This window comes from Ranitomeya imitator, chromosome 2 (genome assembly GCF_032444005.1).
Source record: "Ranitomeya imitator isolate aRanImi1 chromosome 2, aRanImi1.pri, whole genome shotgun sequence".
Lineage (NCBI taxonomy): Eukaryota > Metazoa > Chordata > Amphibia > Anura > Dendrobatidae > Ranitomeya > Ranitomeya imitator.
Genome location: NC_091283.1, coordinates 716,236,692 through 716,255,111, shown reverse-complemented (window position 1 = coordinate 716,255,111; position 18,420 = coordinate 716,236,692). Strand labels below are relative to the sequence as shown.

At 45.2% G+C, this 18,420-nt stretch overlaps 1 protein-coding gene across 2 annotated transcripts in view; it reads right to left on the bottom strand.

Annotated features, from left to right (window-relative positions):
- The window catches only part of CHAT (choline O-acetyltransferase), a 210,109-nt gene that overhangs the window by 75,526 nt on the left and 116,163 nt on the right, over positions 1 to 18,420 (bottom strand). For both annotated transcript variants that reach the window (XM_069753141.1, XM_069753143.1), the window contains exon 9: positions 4,602 to 4,702. In XM_069753141.1, the coding sequence (XP_069609242.1) occupies positions 4,602 to 4,702 (101 nt within the window). The remainder of the gene's footprint in view (positions 1 to 4,601; positions 4,703 to 18,420) is intronic.

Below are 18,420 nucleotides of genomic sequence, written 5' to 3'. Positions count from 1 at the left end.
ACTATCTTCCCCTCCTATAAAATGAATACCCTCCCCCCCAATTCCTAGTTTAAACACTCCTCCAACATTATAGCCATTTTCTTCCTAGTACAGCTGCACCCTCCCCATTGAAGTGCAGCCCGTCCCAGCATAGAACCTGTTGCCAACTGAGAAGTTGGCCCAGTTCTGCAGGAACCCAAACCCCTCCTTCCTACACCAATTCTTGAGCCACTTATTAACCTCCCCAATCTCCTGTTGCCTCTCTGGCGTGGCACGTGTTACAGGCAGTATTTCGGAAAATACCACTTTGGAGGTCCTTGCTTTCAGCTTGCAGCCTAATTCCCTGAAATCATCTTTAAGGACCTTCCACCTACCTCTAACTTTGTCATTTGTGCCAATGTGCACCATGACCGCTGGGTCCTCACCAGCCCCTCCCAGTAATCTGTCCACCCGATCAGCGATGTGTCGGACTCGAGCGCCAGGTAGGCAGCACACCGTTCGACGATCCCTGTCTTTGTGACAGATTGCCCTATCTGTTCCCCTAATAATTGAGTCCCCCACTACCAGCACCTGTCTGGCCTGCCCTGCTCTCCTATTTCCCTCCTTACTGGAGCAGTCACTCCTCCGGCTTTCAGAGGACATGCCTGGCTGCAGCAGTGCTACCCCTGTACTGGCACCCCTTTATCTGCCAACTTAGCAAACTTATTGGGGTGTTCTAGATCAGGACTAGCCTCCCTGGCACTCTTCCCTCTACCCCGCTTCCTAACTGTCACCCAGCTTGCTACTTCATCGTCCTGCAGCTCCATCCTACCATCCCCCGCCTCATCTATCCCATTGAGCGTCTGCTCCGTGAGCAGAAGACTCCTCTCCATATTGTCTATGGATCTCAGTGTTGCCAGCTGCACATTTAGATTCAGAATCTGGTTTTCCAAATGCACAACGTGCTCACATCTCGCACAGCAGTATGCACCCTCGATCGGCTGCTCAAGGACTGCATACATGTGGCAAGATGTGCACTAGATGGCATTAACAAGAGTGGAGCATATTTCCTAATGGGGTTTGCACCAGACAGAAAAGTTAAATAAAAAAAAAAATTAAAAATAAATACAAAGTATTAATAAAAAAAAAAAAAAAATAGACAGCAATTCAGTACTTCCTCCCTTGGAAACTCCCTGACTCCAAAGTCACTGAATCACAAGTCACACTTACCGCCGTTCACACTTACGCTCACCTCACACTCAGCTCGCTCACACTCGCTCTGCTGAAGATTGATAGATTTCTTTTTCTTTTTTCTCTTGTTCCCTTAACAGCAATCCACCTTGCTGTCCAAATTCACTTCCAAAAAGGAATCGGTGCCATTATACATAACTTTTCAAGAGCAAAGGAGTCCCATGCGGTTTGAAAGTTGCTGTACCAGTTGTAGCTGGTATCAGGCAGGAGGGGAGATGAGGGGTTTAAAATTACATGTATTGCATGTGAGGAGAGCTTTCTAGACAGTGTGAAAAGGGGGGTCTGTGGGGGAAAACCACAGCTGCTGCGTGTGTCACACTAGCAGAGAGATGCACCAGCTCAGTGTATATTTATGGCCGGGGTCACACTAGACCGTAATACGGACGAGTGCAATGCGATAAAAAATCGCATAGCACTCGTCCCAATGTTAATCAATGGGGCAGCTCCCATCATCCGATATTTTCTCGGCCGTATTCAGGATCCGAGTGAAATCGCAGCATGCTGCGATTGTCAGCGTTTCTCGGCCGAGAATCGCCAATGAAAGTCTATGGGGGTGAGAAAAAATAGCACAGCACACGGACCATCAGTGTGACTTGCGAGAAATTCTCAGGCATTGGGCAGGTGACAGGAAAGGCTCAGCCATTATTTGCTCATTTTGCAAGTGTGTGGGAAAATCTCACCATACGGATGCCATACGGATGTCACACGGATGTCACACGGATCATTTAATGCGAGAAAATCGCATCCTCGCACTGCACACGGATCATTGTTTTGGTAACATTTGTGCGATTCTCGTCCGTCAAAAACGGACCGTTTTTTTATATGTTGTGTGTGTCCCCGGCCTATGTCAGAGTCTAAACATCCACCAAGAGCAACCTCCTAACCATGCTGGAGCAATTCAGGGATGATCATTGCTTTTTCCACCATGACGGAGCACTATGTCACAAGTCAAAAATGATAACCAAATGGCTCGGTGAGCAAAGCATTGAAATTTTGGGTCTATGGCTCGCTGATCTCAATCTTTAAAAAGTGGATGGACAAACAACACAGAAATTGTGATAAACTCCAAGCAATTATTTAGACAAGTACGGGTTGTCATCAATCAGGATTAAGGCTCAGAAGCTGAAATAGGAGAGATATTGTATGAGAGATGTGCGACTGTCCTCACCTCCCGACATTCTCAGTTCTTTTTTCGATTAGTCTTGCTAATGCCATGAGGTGAGGAGATTCGTAGGTCTCCTGTCCTGAGGACACAGATTACTGACCTGGCTGATTGACTGGATTCTTGCAAGTCGATTTACCCATCTCTAAAAATAACTGATTATCTCTTATTTAAAATATTATACTAAAATATTTAAAATTGTGTTACAAGATATATAGATAGCATAAAATACTATCATGCCCCTTTATGCAAAGTAACTCCATGTTTCTGCAGCGCCCCAGAGTCCTGGTCGTTGCAGTAATGTTATTCTTCCACCAGGGGGAGTGATGTTACATCTGAAGGCAATGAAGGAGATCTTCTGTCCAGGTATCACAACCACAAAACACACTTCGCACTCCAGGCTGCCAAGGGGAGCCATGCGTCTATCTTTTAGGGCACTCGTCACAATTAGGTAAAACTGGTAGTCTGGACAGAAAGTCAGAACGAGGAGAGGAGAGCAGACGGAGGTCTGTGGGAAAACGAGGGTTCACGGAGCTGCGCCTGCCCCACATGCGGCAGTATCCAAAGAAAGAGACATTGAAAGGAATTGCGTTGCAGTGAGTGAGAAACGAAGTCATAGCAAAAGGAGAGGAACATCAGGGGGAGACCAGCTAGAAGCAGGCTGCCTCCTTCTGAAGTGCAGTATCGGTAGCCAGATCACCGAGGGAGTAAGGATCTCTATACTTTACTTCAGAGACTGGCAGGACAGTTGATTTCACGTTGGCTGACAGACCATATACCCAGGAGGCACAGTGGCAACTTTTGGGGGCTGGGGCGTCTCTAGGGTCCCTATAAAAAGCCTCAGGCCATCAGTCATACGGGTTTGTCCTATCCATCAGGGGGACAGAGAGGAAGAGACTTAACATCTACGATAGTTGTGAGGACCTCACCGAGAAACTCAGCAGGGAGGAACTACAACACTCAGGCGCTAGAGGAAGGCTACTGATTTCCACCTGGATAAGGGGACTCTGGATTTGCCTTCAGACCGGCGGGGCTCTGCCTACCCTGCGGTCCCTATCCTGGACTGTGGACGCTGAAGCTTTCAGTAAAGGTAAAGAGACTGCAACCTTGTGTCCTCGTTATTCACTGCGCCTTACATCATCCACCATCTACATTCCCTGGGGCCCTGGGGACATACTTCACCTGTGGGAAGGTATACCATCTAGCTGCCCTGCCATAACATCACCCCAGCGGACCCCTAAGCAGCGTCGGTCACCCTGACCGAATACCACAGGTGGCGTCACGAACATTATCCCTTTAAAGACCTTTCCCCCATTTTACAACGGACGTCCCCCTAGGGCCACGGACCGGGTCAGCCACCGTGATATCCCCACTGAGAACTGAAGGACCCGGTACCGAGTACCCCATAGCCCTGACATGGGGGTGATCCATTTCAGGCATACAGGCTTTTAAGTATTTAACTGGTGACATTTTCATTTGTCTTCTGTTAAATTGAAGGACCTTGATGAGCAGCAAGTGATGATTTACAGACATCATCTTGTAATATAACAAGTAATAAACTTATTAATGTAAAGCATTGCAGCACCATGCCATTCAATAAAAGTAAACAAAAAAAAAGCAATATCATCCGCTATGAAATACATGTTAAAGGGGTTATCTGCAAACTTATGAATCCCACAATCAGACGCACTATGTCCTACGGAGATTTTCTGGTTTCCTACCTGGGATCGGAGGGTATATATGAGTTATATATACTCCCGGACAGTGGTCACGGCCTCGCTTCCATACACATGGAGTGAGGCTGCGCACTCTAGTTGGCCACACCCACTGGCAGGCCTCCTCTCTAGAAGAGGCACGGCCTTGCCCATTGCAAGTGTATAAAACGAGGCCGTGCCCATTGGCCAGGTGTATGTATACCCTCCAGTACCGGGTCTGAAACTGGCACACTGCGTGCACTGGGGAGTTTCATAAGTCGGCAGTCACAAAAAGTTAATACAGACTTATTGATTTGGACTTTACAACCCCTTTAATGTTGCAGCAAAAATGTTTGCAACTGTAAAAATATAACAATCCTGTTACTTAACACTTGGGCTAATATTCCTAGTCTTTTGAACAGATCTTTATGAACAAAAGCAAATGTAAAACACATATCCTTAAGAAAAATTTAGTGTAAAGTATAGTATTATCTTCACTTCTAAAATAAAAGATAATGGACATAGTGTAAACTCACATATATTTGAGCAGGTGTTCAGTGCATTGCACAAGCACTATTCCATCAAAGGGTGAATGTTCACATATGGTTCCACAAACGCCATCTCTGCCCACAACAAACTAAAGAATGAGAAGAGAAAATAACAGTGAAATGCATTGTGGTAGCAAATCCCATAAAGCATCAGCGTGTTCTGTACCAATTCATAACAACCATTATTTTAGCTGCTTTTCTGATTTCTATTTGATTGCTGTGGGTCTGAAAAGCATAAGGAAATTATGGAATGTACAGTTGTGCTTAAAAGTTTACATACCCCAGCAGAATTTTTGCTTTCTTGGCCTTTTTTCAGAGAATATGAATGATAACACCACAACTTTTTCTCCACTCATGGTTGGTGGTTGGGTGAAGCCACTTATTGTCAAACTACTGTGTTTTCTCTTTTTAAATCATAATGACAACCCAAAACATCCAAATGACCCTGCCAAAAGTTCACATACCCCATTTCTTAATACCGTGTATTGCCCCTTTAACACCAATGACAGCTTGAAGTCTTTTATGGTAGTTGTGGATAAGGTTCTTTATTTTCTCAGATGGTAAAGCTTCCCACTCTTCTTTGCAAAAGCCTCCAGTTCCTGTAAATTCCTAGGCATTCCTAGCATGAACTGCGCGCTTGAGATCTCTCCAGAGAGGCTCAATGATATTGAGGTCAGGAGACTGAGATAGCCACTCCAGAACCTTCACTTTGTTTGTTTTGCTGTAGTCAATGACAGGTCGACTTGGCCTTGTTTTGGCCTTGTTGACCTCTCTCCAAATGTAACATCTATGGTTGTGGCCAAAAAGTTCAATTTTGGTCTCATCACTCCAAATTACCTTGTTCCAGAAGTTTTGAGGCTTGTCTCTGTGCTGTTTTGTGTATTGTAGGCGAGATACTTTGTGACATTTGCACGTTAATGGGTTTCTTCTGGCAACTCGACCATGCAGCGCATTTTTCTTCAAGTGCCTCCTTATTGAAACAGCCACACTGCTAGTTTTCAGAGAGTCCAGTATTTCAGCTGATTTTACTTGTGGGTTTTTCTTTGCATCCTGAACAATTTTCCTGGCAGTTGTTGATGACATTTTTGTTGGTCTACCTGACCATGGTTTTGTTTTTACAGAGCCTCTGATTTTCGATTTCTTAATCAGAGTTTGAATTACTACTACTACTGGCTGGCATTATCAATTCCTTGGATATCATTTTGTATCCCCTTCTTGTTTTACATAGTTCAACTATCTTTTTTGTAGATCCGTTTACAATTCTTTAGCTTTCCCCATGACTCACAATCCAGAAACATCAGTGGCTGGATGAAAGATGCCAGAGCCTGTCTGGATGCTAGAAACTCACTCTTTATATGCACACACACTGATCACAAGCAAACAGGTCACAGTCTACCTTTAGTAGCCATTCAAACCCATTTGTGTCAACTTCTGTGCATGTTATCAGGCCAGAATCACCAGGGTATGTAAACTTTTGATCAGGGTCATTTGAATGTTTTGCGTTGTTATTATGATTTAAAAAGAGAAAATACAGTAGTTTGACAATAAATGGCTTCACCCAACCATTATCCATGACTGGAGAAAAAGTTTTGGTGTTATCTATATATATAATCGTCTAAGGGGCACTTCTGTCTGTTTGTCTGTCTGTCTGTATGTCTGTCACTGAAATCCCAAGTCGCTGATTGGCCCTGCCCCTGTTGGATGTGTATGCCTTTTATCCTCAGCGCTTGCGCTTTTGTGTCTTTATTTTGGTTGCATTTATAGCAGCTGTACACCGTAGTTCACCCCTATGTTTTGCGCTTTGTTCTTATATACCTAGCATCTGCGCACCCATCTCCTTATCCTACCGTTTGTTGTAGTCACATCAGTGTGCTTAGTGCACACTGTGCATGCATATTCTTTTCCCCGACTAGCGCTAGAGCAGCGCCGCTACTTAATGCGCCTGCTGCTTTAACACCCGGCGCCTGCGCACTTATTTCCTGGCCATCATCTGCCCCCACTTCCGTCGGCTTGTGCGCGTTGCACATGCGGCCCGTACTGCGCTATAGCTGCAACGCAGCTCCTTCCTCTTCCGGGTAAATAGGTCAGCTCTCTCATAAATAGAGCGCTTTCCTCTTTCTCCCACACTTCATCCTTGCAGCGGCTGGGTCCGTATCCTTTCTATCCCCACTGACCAGGTAATTATATGCGGTCTCTTGTCTCTTATTCCATCCTCATTGTTCCTTGTGCGCTACTCACTGCAACCCTGTTTTTATTGTATCCTTTATAGTTCTTTCATTACCACCATACAGGTAATTTATACCTTTCACTTTCACAGATTGATGTGACTCCATATGTCTAGGATACTACCTCGGACACTATGGGTGTTGGACTGTTTCCTTTTTTCCTCCCTGGACCATGATACTTAGAGCTATCTCCTTTTTGTCCTCCCTATATGCTATACGGGGTTGATTTCATTTCCTGTGCCCATAAATGTGAAATGTTTATATTTTCCTACTGTATTTTTCTCCCCTCCCCCTCTCTCTTTCTTCTTTTTATTTAGGACTCGTTCTCACCCCATTTTTGTATAGAGCCTATGTGATTCATATGATATATGATTGTTTGGTTATGTATTCTCTTCTGTTCCATGCACAACTGGTCTGTGTGGAGATATGTTTATGAATATCTGTATTTAATTATTACTTATTATTTTTTAGATAAGTACCTTGACAAAGGCCTTTGGGGCCGAAACGTTGGCATCCTGTATGACTGGTTGTTACTTGAATAAATCAATTTTGATTCACTGATTCTCTGAGTTCTCGGATTAATCTATTTACATATACTACGTGGCTGCTATATACTACGTGGCTGTGCTATATACTACGTGGCTGTGCTATATACTACGTGGCTGTGTTATATACTACGTGGCTGTACTATATCCTGCACCCCAAACCCCCGACATCCAGCGCCCCGAACCCCCGACATCCTGCGACCAGTCAGCGACAGACGCAGTCCAGCCGCGAATTGACGCGGGATTTACACCACGCTTCGCTGATTGGTCGCGCCCGGCCGGCTGCGTCCAATCAGCGATATTGGCACGGGATTTAAACACCGCTTCAGTGATTGGTCGCGCATGGCCGGCTGCAACCAATCAGCAATATTGGCGCGGTATTTAATTACAGATTTGGTCATTGGTCATCCCCGGCCGGCCGTGACCAATCAGCGACCGGCGCAGTCCGGCCGCGAATTGGCGCCAGATTTGAACCACGCTTCGCTGATCGGCCAGCTGGGCGTGACCAATCAGTGATATTGGTGCAGAATTTAACACCCACTCACAGCGCGACGTACATACATACATACATATTCTAGAATACCCGATGCGTTAGAATTGGGCCACCATCTAGTCATTCATATTCTCTGAAAAAAGGCCAAGAAAGCAAAAATTCTGCCAGGGTATGTAAACTTTTGAGCACAACTGTACAAAATAGCCAAAATTAATTGCAGATCGACTGAGTCAAGGTGAGTTTCCAAAGGATGCCACCTGCCAAGAGATTCTGATTTGCTTTTGGTAATATTCTTCTGTTTTCTGCCAACCTAAAATTGTCTCCTAAATTTGGTCAAGATTCAAATGATGAATAAAATGCTATTTATTTGTGTATTTATTTATTTAATTACTTATTACTGTTTTGGGCCCAATTCCTTTTAGCCTAATTTCATTTTTTTATTCTTGATCATTTTCAAAATGTGTGAAAGTCTTGCAAGAAATATAGCCCATCATTTTCCACAATGAGCTGCTGAACAAATTGTGTGGGTTTGTGTCTCTCCCCAAGAGTGAAGATTGATGTTCTACAGTAATGGTATTTATGTCTTGTATATTAGGCTCAGTGTTTGAGGACGAAAAAACACATTCTAAATTAATACTGCTGTGTTTCACTGTCTCCTTTCTCACTGAGGTCCAATCATTGCTAATAAATGGTCCTTCAGAGATTGCAGAACATGTATTACTCTGTTTGCTGTCAGCTTGATTTTATGCTGTTTGTATGGTAAGACAGCGCAGTAATGAATAGCTTTGCACTTTAATATTACTAAATTACTTTCAGGTGATGAGAGATATAAAAAGGAAATTGTTTTTTTAATTTGCAGTATTGTAAGGATTTCCAAAATTTGTATAGATATCTTAATTATTATTATTATTTATTATTATAGCACCATTTGTTCCATGGCGCTTCACATGTAAAAAGGGATAAACATAAAAAACAATAAAATTAGTAAAGAAATTTTAAACAAAACAAGTCACGACTGGTACAGGAGGAGAGAGGACCCTGACCGTGAGGGCTCACAATCTACAAGGGATGGGTAAGGATACAGTAGGTGAGGGTAGAGCTGGTCGTGGCGTGGCTTGGTCATTCGGTGGTTACTACAGGTTGTAGGCTGGTCGGAAAAGGTAGGTCTTCAGGCTCTTTTTGAAGGTTGCCATGGTAGGCGAGTGTCTGATATGTTGTGGTAGAGAGTTCCAGAGTAGGGGTGGTACCCGTGAGAAATCTTGTATGTGATTGTGGGAAGAAGGGAGTAGAGAATGAGATCTTGTGAGGATCGGAGGTTGCGTGCAGTTAAGTACCGGGAGACAAGGTCACAGATGTATGGAGGAGACAGGTTGTGGATGGCTTTGTATGTCATGGTTAGAGTTTTGAACTGGAGTCTTTGTGTAATGGGGAGCCAGTGCAGGGATTGACAGAGGGGAGAGGCCAGGGAATGGCAGGGGGACTGGATTAGTCGAGCAGCAGAGTTTGGAATAGATAGGAGCGGTGCAAGAGTGTTAGAGCGGAGGCCACAGAGCAGGAGGTTGCAGTAGTGAAGGCGGGAGATGATGAGGGCATGGACTAGGGTTTTTGCAGATTCTTGGTTGAGGAAAGTACGGATCCATGAATTAGTTTTGAGTTGAAGTAGGCAGGAAGTGGAAAGGGCTTGGATTTGTGGTTTGAAGGAGAGATCAGTGTGAAAGTGGGCAGCCATTTACTATAATGGATAGGTTCATTGGGGGGTCGAGTGGGATTAGGGAAAGATTATGAGTCCTGTTTTGTCCATAAATTTTTTTTAGAAATCTAGCGGAGAAGAAAGATGAAATAACAGACAGACATTGCGGGATTCTGGTTAGTAGGGAGGTGATATATGGATATCTTAATGCTATTTGACGTACATATCTATCATAAGCTCATGTCACTTAGTGCCTCATGGCTGATATATCCATCATACTGATAGTATAGCACAGCTTCTGCACTGTTGGGTTACGCATAGTTCCTATTGTAAGTACTAGGATCAGCATTCTTGCCGACTCCAGCAGTTTAACCCTTCATACAATGCTGTGAGTAGTGACAGTAGCACATAAGAAGTTTGACAAAAGGAATGCACTTCCCCTGTCGGCTCATTGGAACCCATGCAGCGTAATCGCGAGGTGCCTACTGATTGCTATCGCAACCAGAGACATGACAAAGGCCTTCTGGCCTGCCATACACTGCAGCCTATCAGATCCCATTGGAGACGAGGCCTGACTAGCACCAACAGGATAGTGTAATCACAGCAATACAAAAGTAGTGTTTTGCTAATACCATCATAAGGGCTAATAAATAGGGTTGAGCGAAACGGGTCGTTCATTTTCAAAAGTCGCCGACTTTTGGCAAAGTCGGGTTTCATGAAACCCGATCCGACCCCTGTGCGGGGTCGGCCATGCGGTACGCGACTTTCGCGCCAAAGTCGCGTTTCAATGACGCGAAAAGCACCATTTCTCAGCCAATGAAGGTAAACGCAGAGTGTGGGCAGCGTGATGACATAGGTCCTGGTCCCCACCATCTTAGAGAAGGGCATTGCAGTGATTGGCTTGCTGTCTGCGGCGTCACAGGGGCTATAAAGGGGCGTTCCCGCCGACCGCCATGTTACTGCTGCTGATCTGAGCTTAGGGAGAGGTTGCTGCCGCTTCGTCAGAAGCAGGGATAGCGTTAGGCAGGGTCCATTAACCACCAAACCGCTTGTGCTGTAGCGATTTCCACTGCCCAACACCACCTTCGGTGTGCAGGGACAGTGGAAGCTACATTTTTTTTTTTTTTTCCCCTCAGCGCTGTAGCTCATTGGGCTGCCCTAGAAGGCTCCCTGATAGCTGCATTGCTGTGTGTACGCCGCTGTGCAAACCAACTGCTTTTTTCAAAGCACAAATCCTCTTGTTCCTTCCTTTCTGCACAGCTATCTTTTTTGTTTGTACACACTTTTTATTTAATTTGTGCATCAGTCCACTCCTTATTGCTGCCTGCCATACCTGGCTGAGATTACTGCAGGGAGATAGTAATTGAAGGACACTCCCTGTTTTTTTTTTTTTTTTGTGGGAGATTAAGATTGACATTTCTGCTAGAGTGCCATCCCTGTGTGTGCCATCTCTCAGTCAGTGGGCCATAGAAAGCCTATTTATTTTTTTGCTTGATTTTGGTTCTAAAATCTACCTGAAAAAATCACTACATCAATCAGTGGGAGAAAAATATTGGCCTCAGGGCTTGTGTGCCACTCCTGACTCCTGTGTGCATCATCACTCACTCAGTGGGCCATAGAAAGCCCATTTTTTTTTTTTTGCTTTATTTGGGTTCTAAATTCAACCTGAAAAAATCAATAAATCAATCAGTGGGAGATTAATATTGGCCTTTGGGCTTGTGTGCCAGTCCTAAGCGTGCCATCTCTCTCTCTCAGATAGTGGGCCATAGAAAGCCTATTTATTATTTTTTTTATTGGGTTTATAAATTTTCCATGGAACAAAAAAAAAAAAGTGGGAGATTAATATTGGCCTCTGGGCTTGTGTGCCAGTCCTGAGCGTGCCATCTCTCTCACAAATAGTGGGCCATAGAAAGCCTATTTATTTTTTTGCTTGATTTGGGTTCTAAAATCTACCTGAAAAAATCACTACATCAATCAGTGGGAGAAAAATATTGGCCTCAGGGCTTGTGTGCCACTCCTGACTCCTGTGTGCATCATCACTCACTCAGTGGGCCATAGAAAGCCCTTTTCTTTTTTTTTTGTGCTTTATTTGGGTTCTAAATTCTACCTGAAAAAATCAATAAATCAATCAGTGGGAGATTAATATTGGCCTTTGGGCTTGTGTGCCAGTCCTAAGCGTGCCATCTCTCTCTCAGATAGTGGGCCATAGAAAGCCTATTTATTATTTTTTTTATTGGGTTTATAAATTTTCCCTGGAACAAAAAAAAAAAAAGTGGGAGATTAATATTGGCCTCTGGGCTTGTGTGCCAGTCCTGAGCGTGCCATCTCTCTCACAAATAGTGGGCCATAGAAAGCCTATTTATTTATTTTTTTTTGGTTTTATAAATTCTCCCTGAAAAAAAAAAGGGACATTAATATTGGCCTTTGGGCTTGTGTGCCAGTCCTAAGCGTGCCATCTCTCTCTCTCTCTCAGATAGTGGGCCATAGAAAGCCTATTTATTATTTTTTTTATTGGGTTTATAAATTTTCCCTGGAACAAAAAAAAAAAAGTGGGAGATAAATATTGGCCCCTGGGCTTGTGTGCCACTCCTGACTCCTGTGTGCGTCATCTCTCACTCAGTGGGCCATAGAAAGCCTTTTTTTGTTTTATGTGTTTTCTAAATTCTCCCTGAAAAAATCATTTTATTTTATTTGGTTTCTAAATTCTTCCTGAAAAAATCATTTTATTCTATTATTTTTTTTTCCTAAAGTCTCCCTGAAAAAAAAAAAAAAACAAATCAGTGGGAGATTAATATTGCCCTTTCTGCTTGTGTGCCAGTCTTGACTCCTGGGTGTGCCATCTCTCTCTCTCTCTCCAATTGTGGGCCATAGAAAGCCTATTATTTTTTTAGCTTGATTTGGGTTCCAAAATCTACCTGAAAAAATCACTACATCAATCAGTGGGAGATAAATATTGGCCTCTGGGCTTGTGTGCCACTCCTGACTCCTGTGTGCGTCATCTCTCACTCAGTGGGCCATAGAAAGCCTTTTTTTGTTTTATTTGTTTTCTAAATTCTCCCTGAAAAAATCATTTTATTTTATTTGGTTTCTAAATTCTTCCTGAAAAAATAATTTTATTCTATTTTTTTTTTTCCTAAAGTCTCCCTGAAAAAAAAAAAAAAAACAAATCAGTGGGAGATTAATATTGCCCTTTCTGCTTGTGTGCCAGTCTTGACTCCTGGGTGTGCCATCTCTCTCTCTCTCTCCAATTGTGGGCCATAGAAAGCCTATTATTTTTTTAGCTTGATTTGGGTTCCAAAATCTACCTGAAAAAATCACTACATCAATCAGTGGGAGATAAATATTGGCCTCTGGGCTTGTGTGCCACTCCTGACTCCTGTGTGCGTCATCTCTCACTCAGTGGGCCATAGAAAGCCTTTTTTTGTTTTATTTGTTTTCTAAATTCTCCCTGAAAAAATAATTTTATTTTATTTGGTTTCTAAATTCTTCCTGAAAAAATCATTTTATTCTATTAGTTTTTTTCCTAAAGTCTCCCTGAAAAAAAAAAAATCAAATCAGTGGGAGATTAATATTGCCCTTTCTGCTTGTGTGCCAGTCTTGACTCCTGGGTGTGCCATCTCTCTCTCTCTCTCCAATTGTGGGCCATAGAAAGCCTATTATTTTTTTAGCTTGATTTGGGTTCCAAAATCTACCTGAAAAAATCACTTCATCAATCAGTGGGAGATAAATATTGGCCTCTGGGCTTGTGTGCCACTCCTGACTCCTGTGTGCGTCATCTCTCACTCAGTGGGCCATAGAAAGCCTTTTTTTGTTTTATTTGTTTTCTAAATTCTCCCTGAAAAAATCATTTTATTGTATTTGGTTTCTAAATTCTTCCTGAAAAAATCATTTTATTCTATTATTTTTTTTTCCTAAAGTCTCCCTGAAAAAAAAAAAAAATCAAATCAGTGGGAGATTAATATTTACATTTGTGCTTCAGTGACAGTCCTGCGTGTGTGGCATCTCTCTCATTTGTTGCCACCAACAACAGAGTGTGTAACATTGTGCCTGATTTTCGTTGTGGTCTCACTCACCTGTAAAGGGGTAGCTAAATCATACTGAAGTTATAGCTCACCGTGTAATTTGTGTGACAGCAACAAATACCGTTAGTTTGTTTACGTTTTTAAAACAATGAGGAAGTCTGGTGGATGAGGTCGTGGCCGGGGGCGTTCATTGTCAGCTGGTAATGAGGGTAGTGGTAGTGGTGGAGCATCAGCTGGTCGTGGGAAAAAAAATATTGCATCTAAGTCTGGAGCTGTGGAGCCAGGTTCGTCGTCTGGCTACACAAGGCCTCCAACGCTCCCTTTTCTGGGAGTAGGAAAACCGCTTTTAAAGCCGGAGCAGCAAGAGCAAGTTTTGGCTTATCTTGCTGATTCAGCCTCTAGCTCTTTTGCCTCCTCTCGTGAAACTGGTAAATGTAAAAGCAGCGCGTCGTTAGTGGATGTTCACGGTCAGGGACAAGTCGCTTCCTTGTCCTCTTCAGCAAAAACAACAACAGAGAAGAATGCAGCAGGCGACACAACGGGTTACTCCATGGAGCTCTTTACACATACCGTCCCTGGCTTTGAAAGTGAAGCAGTTAACAGTCCATGCCCATTACAAGTTGAATCTGACATGGAGTGCACTGATGCACAGCCATAGCCAGACTACTATGCTGGTCCTTTGACTCAGACCACAACATTGCCCTCGCAGGGTAATGATCAAGAATCAGACCCTGATGAGACTATGTTGCCCCATCACGAACGCTATACCACCGACCGACACGGTGACACAGACGAAGTTGCACACGAGCTACAAGAAGAGGTAATAGATGACCCAGTTCTTGACCCCGATTGGCAGCCATTGGGGGAACAGGGTGCAGGCGGCAGCAGTTCTGAAGCGGAGGAGGAGGGGCCGCAGCAGGCATCAACATCGCAACAGGTTCCATCTGCCGGGCCCGTATCTTGCCCAAAACGCGTGGCAAAGCCAAAACCTGTTGGAGGACAGCGTGGCCATCCGGTTAAAGCTCAGTCTGCAATGCCTGAAAAGGTATCCGATGCTAGAAAAAGTGCAGTCTGGCATTTTTTTAAACAACATCCAATTGATCAGCGCAAAGTCATCTGTCAAAAATGTTCAACTACCTTAAGCAGAGGACAGAATCTGAAAAGTCTCAATACAAGTTGCATGCATAGACATTTAACCACCATGCATTTGCAAGCCTGGACTAACTACCAAACGTCCCTTAATTTTGTAGCACCCTCGGCCAATGAAGCTAGTCAGCAACGCAACATCCCTTCCGGCAGTGTAGGGCCACCATTTTCCGCACCACCTGCAGTATCTGTGCAGGTTTCTTTGCCAGGCCAAAGCAGTCAGGGTCAGGGAATCACCAGTTTCGTAGTAGGAAACACTGCATCTAGGACACCGGCGGCAACAATACCATCTCCCACCGTCTCTCAGTCTGCCATGTCCACCGGCACCCCCGCTAGTTCCACGATCTCCAGCTCTCCAGTCCAGCTCACCCTACATGAGACTATGGTTAGAAAAAGGAAGTACTTAGCCTCGCATCCGCGTACACAGGGTTTGAACGCCCACATAGCTAGACTAATCTCGTTAGAGATGATGCCCTACCGGTTAGTTGAAAGCGAAGCTTTCAAAGCCCTGATGGACTACGCTGTACCACGCTACGAGCTACCCAGTCGACCCTTTTTTTCCAGAAAAGCCATCCCAGCCCTCCACCAGCATGTTAAAGAGCGCATCGTCCATGCACTCAGGCAATCTGTGAGCACAAAGGTGCACCTGACAACAGATGCATGGACCAGTAGGCATGGCCAGGGACGTTACGTGTCCATCACGGCACACTGGGTAAATGTGGTGGATGCAGGGTCCACAGGGGACAGCAAGTTTGGGACAGTTCTGCCTAGCCCACGGTCTAGGAAACAGTTGGCTGTAGCCGTTCGCACCCCCTCCTCCTCCTCTTCGTCCTCCTGCAGAAGCGAGAGCTCGTCCACAGACCGCAGTCGCACAACCACTCCATCCGCAGCTGCCACTGTTGCACACCAGGTCTCCCATTATGGGGCAGCTACTGGCAAACGTCAGCAGGCTGTATTAGCTATGAAGTGTTTGGGCGACAACAGACACACCGCGGAAGTTCTGTCCGAGTTCTTGCAGAAAGAAACGCAGTCGTGGCTGGGCACTGTAGATCTTGAGGCAGGCAAGGTAGTGAGTGATAACGGAAGGAATTTCATGGCTGCCATCTCCCTTTCCCAACTGAAACACATTCCTTGCCTGGCTCACACCTTAAACCTGGTGGTGCAGTGCTTCCTGAAAAGTTATCCGGGGTTATCCGACCTGCTCCTCAAAGTGCGTGGACTTTGCTCACATATCCGCCGTTCGCCCGTACACTCCAGCCGTATGCAGACCTATCAGCGTTCTTTGAACCTTCCCCAGCATCGCCTAATCATAGACGTTGCAACAAGGTGGAACTCAACACTGCACATGCTTCAGAGACTGTGCGAACAGAGGCGGGCTGTTATGTTTTTGTGGGAGGATACACATACACGGGCAGGCAGTAGGATGGCAGACATGGAGTTGTCAGGTGTGCAGTGGTCGAAGATTCAAGACATGTGTCAAGTCCTTCAGTGTTTTGAGGAATGCACACGGCTGGTTAGTGCAGACAACGCCATAATAAGCATGAGCATCCCCCTAATGCGTCTGCTGATGCAAAGTTTGACGCACATAAAGGATCAGGCGTCTGCAGCTGAGGAAGAGGAAAGCCTTGATGACAGTCAGCCATTGTCTGGCCAGGGCAGTGTACAGGACGAGTTAGCGGGCGAAGAGGAGGAGGAGGACGAGGAGGATGATGGGGATGATTATATTTGTAATGAGGAAGCTTTTCCGGGGCCACTGGAAATTGGTGGTGCAGCAAGGCTGGGTTCTGGTTTTTGGAGGGACACAAGTGACGTGGATTTGCCTGAAACTGCCCCTCAACCAAGCACAACCGGATATTTGAGAACTGGAACTTTGGCCCACATGGCGGATTATGCCTTACGTATCCTCAAAAGGGACACACGCATAACTAAAATGATGAACGATGACGATTACTGGTTGGCCTGCCTCCTTGATCCTCGCTATAAAGGCAAATTGCAAAATATAATGCCACATGAGAACTTGGAACTAATTTTAGCAACCAAACAATCAACTCTTGTTGACCGTTTGCTTCTGGCATTCCCTGCACACAGCGCCCGTGATCGTTCTCACACGAGCTGCAGGGGCCAGCAGACCAGAGGAGTTAGAGGGGCAGAAATCAGAAGTGGCGTTGGCCAGAGGGGTTTTCTGACCAGGTTGTGGAGTGATTTTGCTATGACCGCAGACAGGACAGGTACTGCAGCATCAATTCAAAGTGACAGGAGACAACATTTGTCCAGTATGGTTACAAACTATTTTTCATCCCTTATCGATGTTCTCCCTCAACCGTCATTCCCATTTGATTACTGGGCATCAAAATTAGACACCTGGCCAGAATTGGCAGAATATGCATTGCAGGAGCTTGCTTGCCCGGCAGCTAGTGCCCTATCAGAAAGAGTATTCAGTGCTGCAGGTTCAATACTAACAGAAAAAAGGACTCGTCTGGCTACCCAAAATGTAGATGATCTAACCTTCATTAAAATGAACCACAACTGGATTTCGAAATCTTTTGCCCCACCTTGCCCGGCTGACACCTAGCTTTCCTATGTAAAGGTCTTGCCTGTGGACTATTCTGAACGACTTTTCCAATCTCGTAATTTGCAGCACCTGATTGTCCAGCATCCGACATGTTAACACCTCCCTAAATGGCCAAAGTCCCCACACGGGGCCGTGGTATCGCCACTTGGCGCCAGCACCCGTGAGAGTACTGTTTGTCTGAAGAGGTGGGTGTGCCCGCTTTTGGTCGACGGCACTGCCACTAGGTCCCTCATAGTACAATAAAGTGACTGGCGGTGGTGGTGCGCACCCAACGTCAGACACACCGTTGTAATATGAGGGGCCCTGGGCCTGTACCGCCGGCCACAAGACAGTCCCCCCCCCAGGTCAAACAGTGCTCTACGACTTGCAAAATTTTCTCTCACAGCTCCACCAATGTTTAGTCTATGCGCTGACATCCTTCAATGCCTGGCACTGTCAATACCATTGTATTGACATTTTTCTTATGTTAGGCCTTCGAAGCCTGTCTGCGGTCCCTCCTTCCACTAGGCCTCCACTGACCTGTCTACTGCCGCCCGTGTTCCCCTGGAACCAATTTTAAATTGCCTACAGCCAGCCCAATTTATTATGTTAGGGCTTCGAAGCCTGTCTGCGGTCCCTCCTTCCACTAGGCCTCCACTGACCTGTCTACTGCTTTCCGTGTTCCCCTGGAACCAATTTTAAATTGCCTACAGCCAGCCCAATTTATTATGTTAGGGCTTCGAAGCCTGTCTGCGGTCCCTCCTTCCACTAGGCCTCCACTGACCTTTCTACTGCTGCCCGTGTTCTCCTGGAACCAATTTTAAATTGCCTACAGCCAGCCCAATTTATTATGTTAGGGCTTCGAAGCCTGTCTGCGGTCCCTCCTTCCACTAGGCCTCCACTGACCTGTCTACTGCTGCCCGTGTTCCCCTGGAACCAATTTTAAATTGCCTACAGCCAGCCCAATTTATTATGTTAGGGCTTCGAAGCCTGTCTGCGGTCCCTCCTTCCACTAGGCCTCCACTGACCTGTCTACTGCTGCCCGTGTTCCCCTGGAACCAATTTTAAATTGCCTACAGCCAGCCCAATTTATTATGTTAGGGCTTCGAAGCCTGTCTGCGGTCCCTCCTTCCAC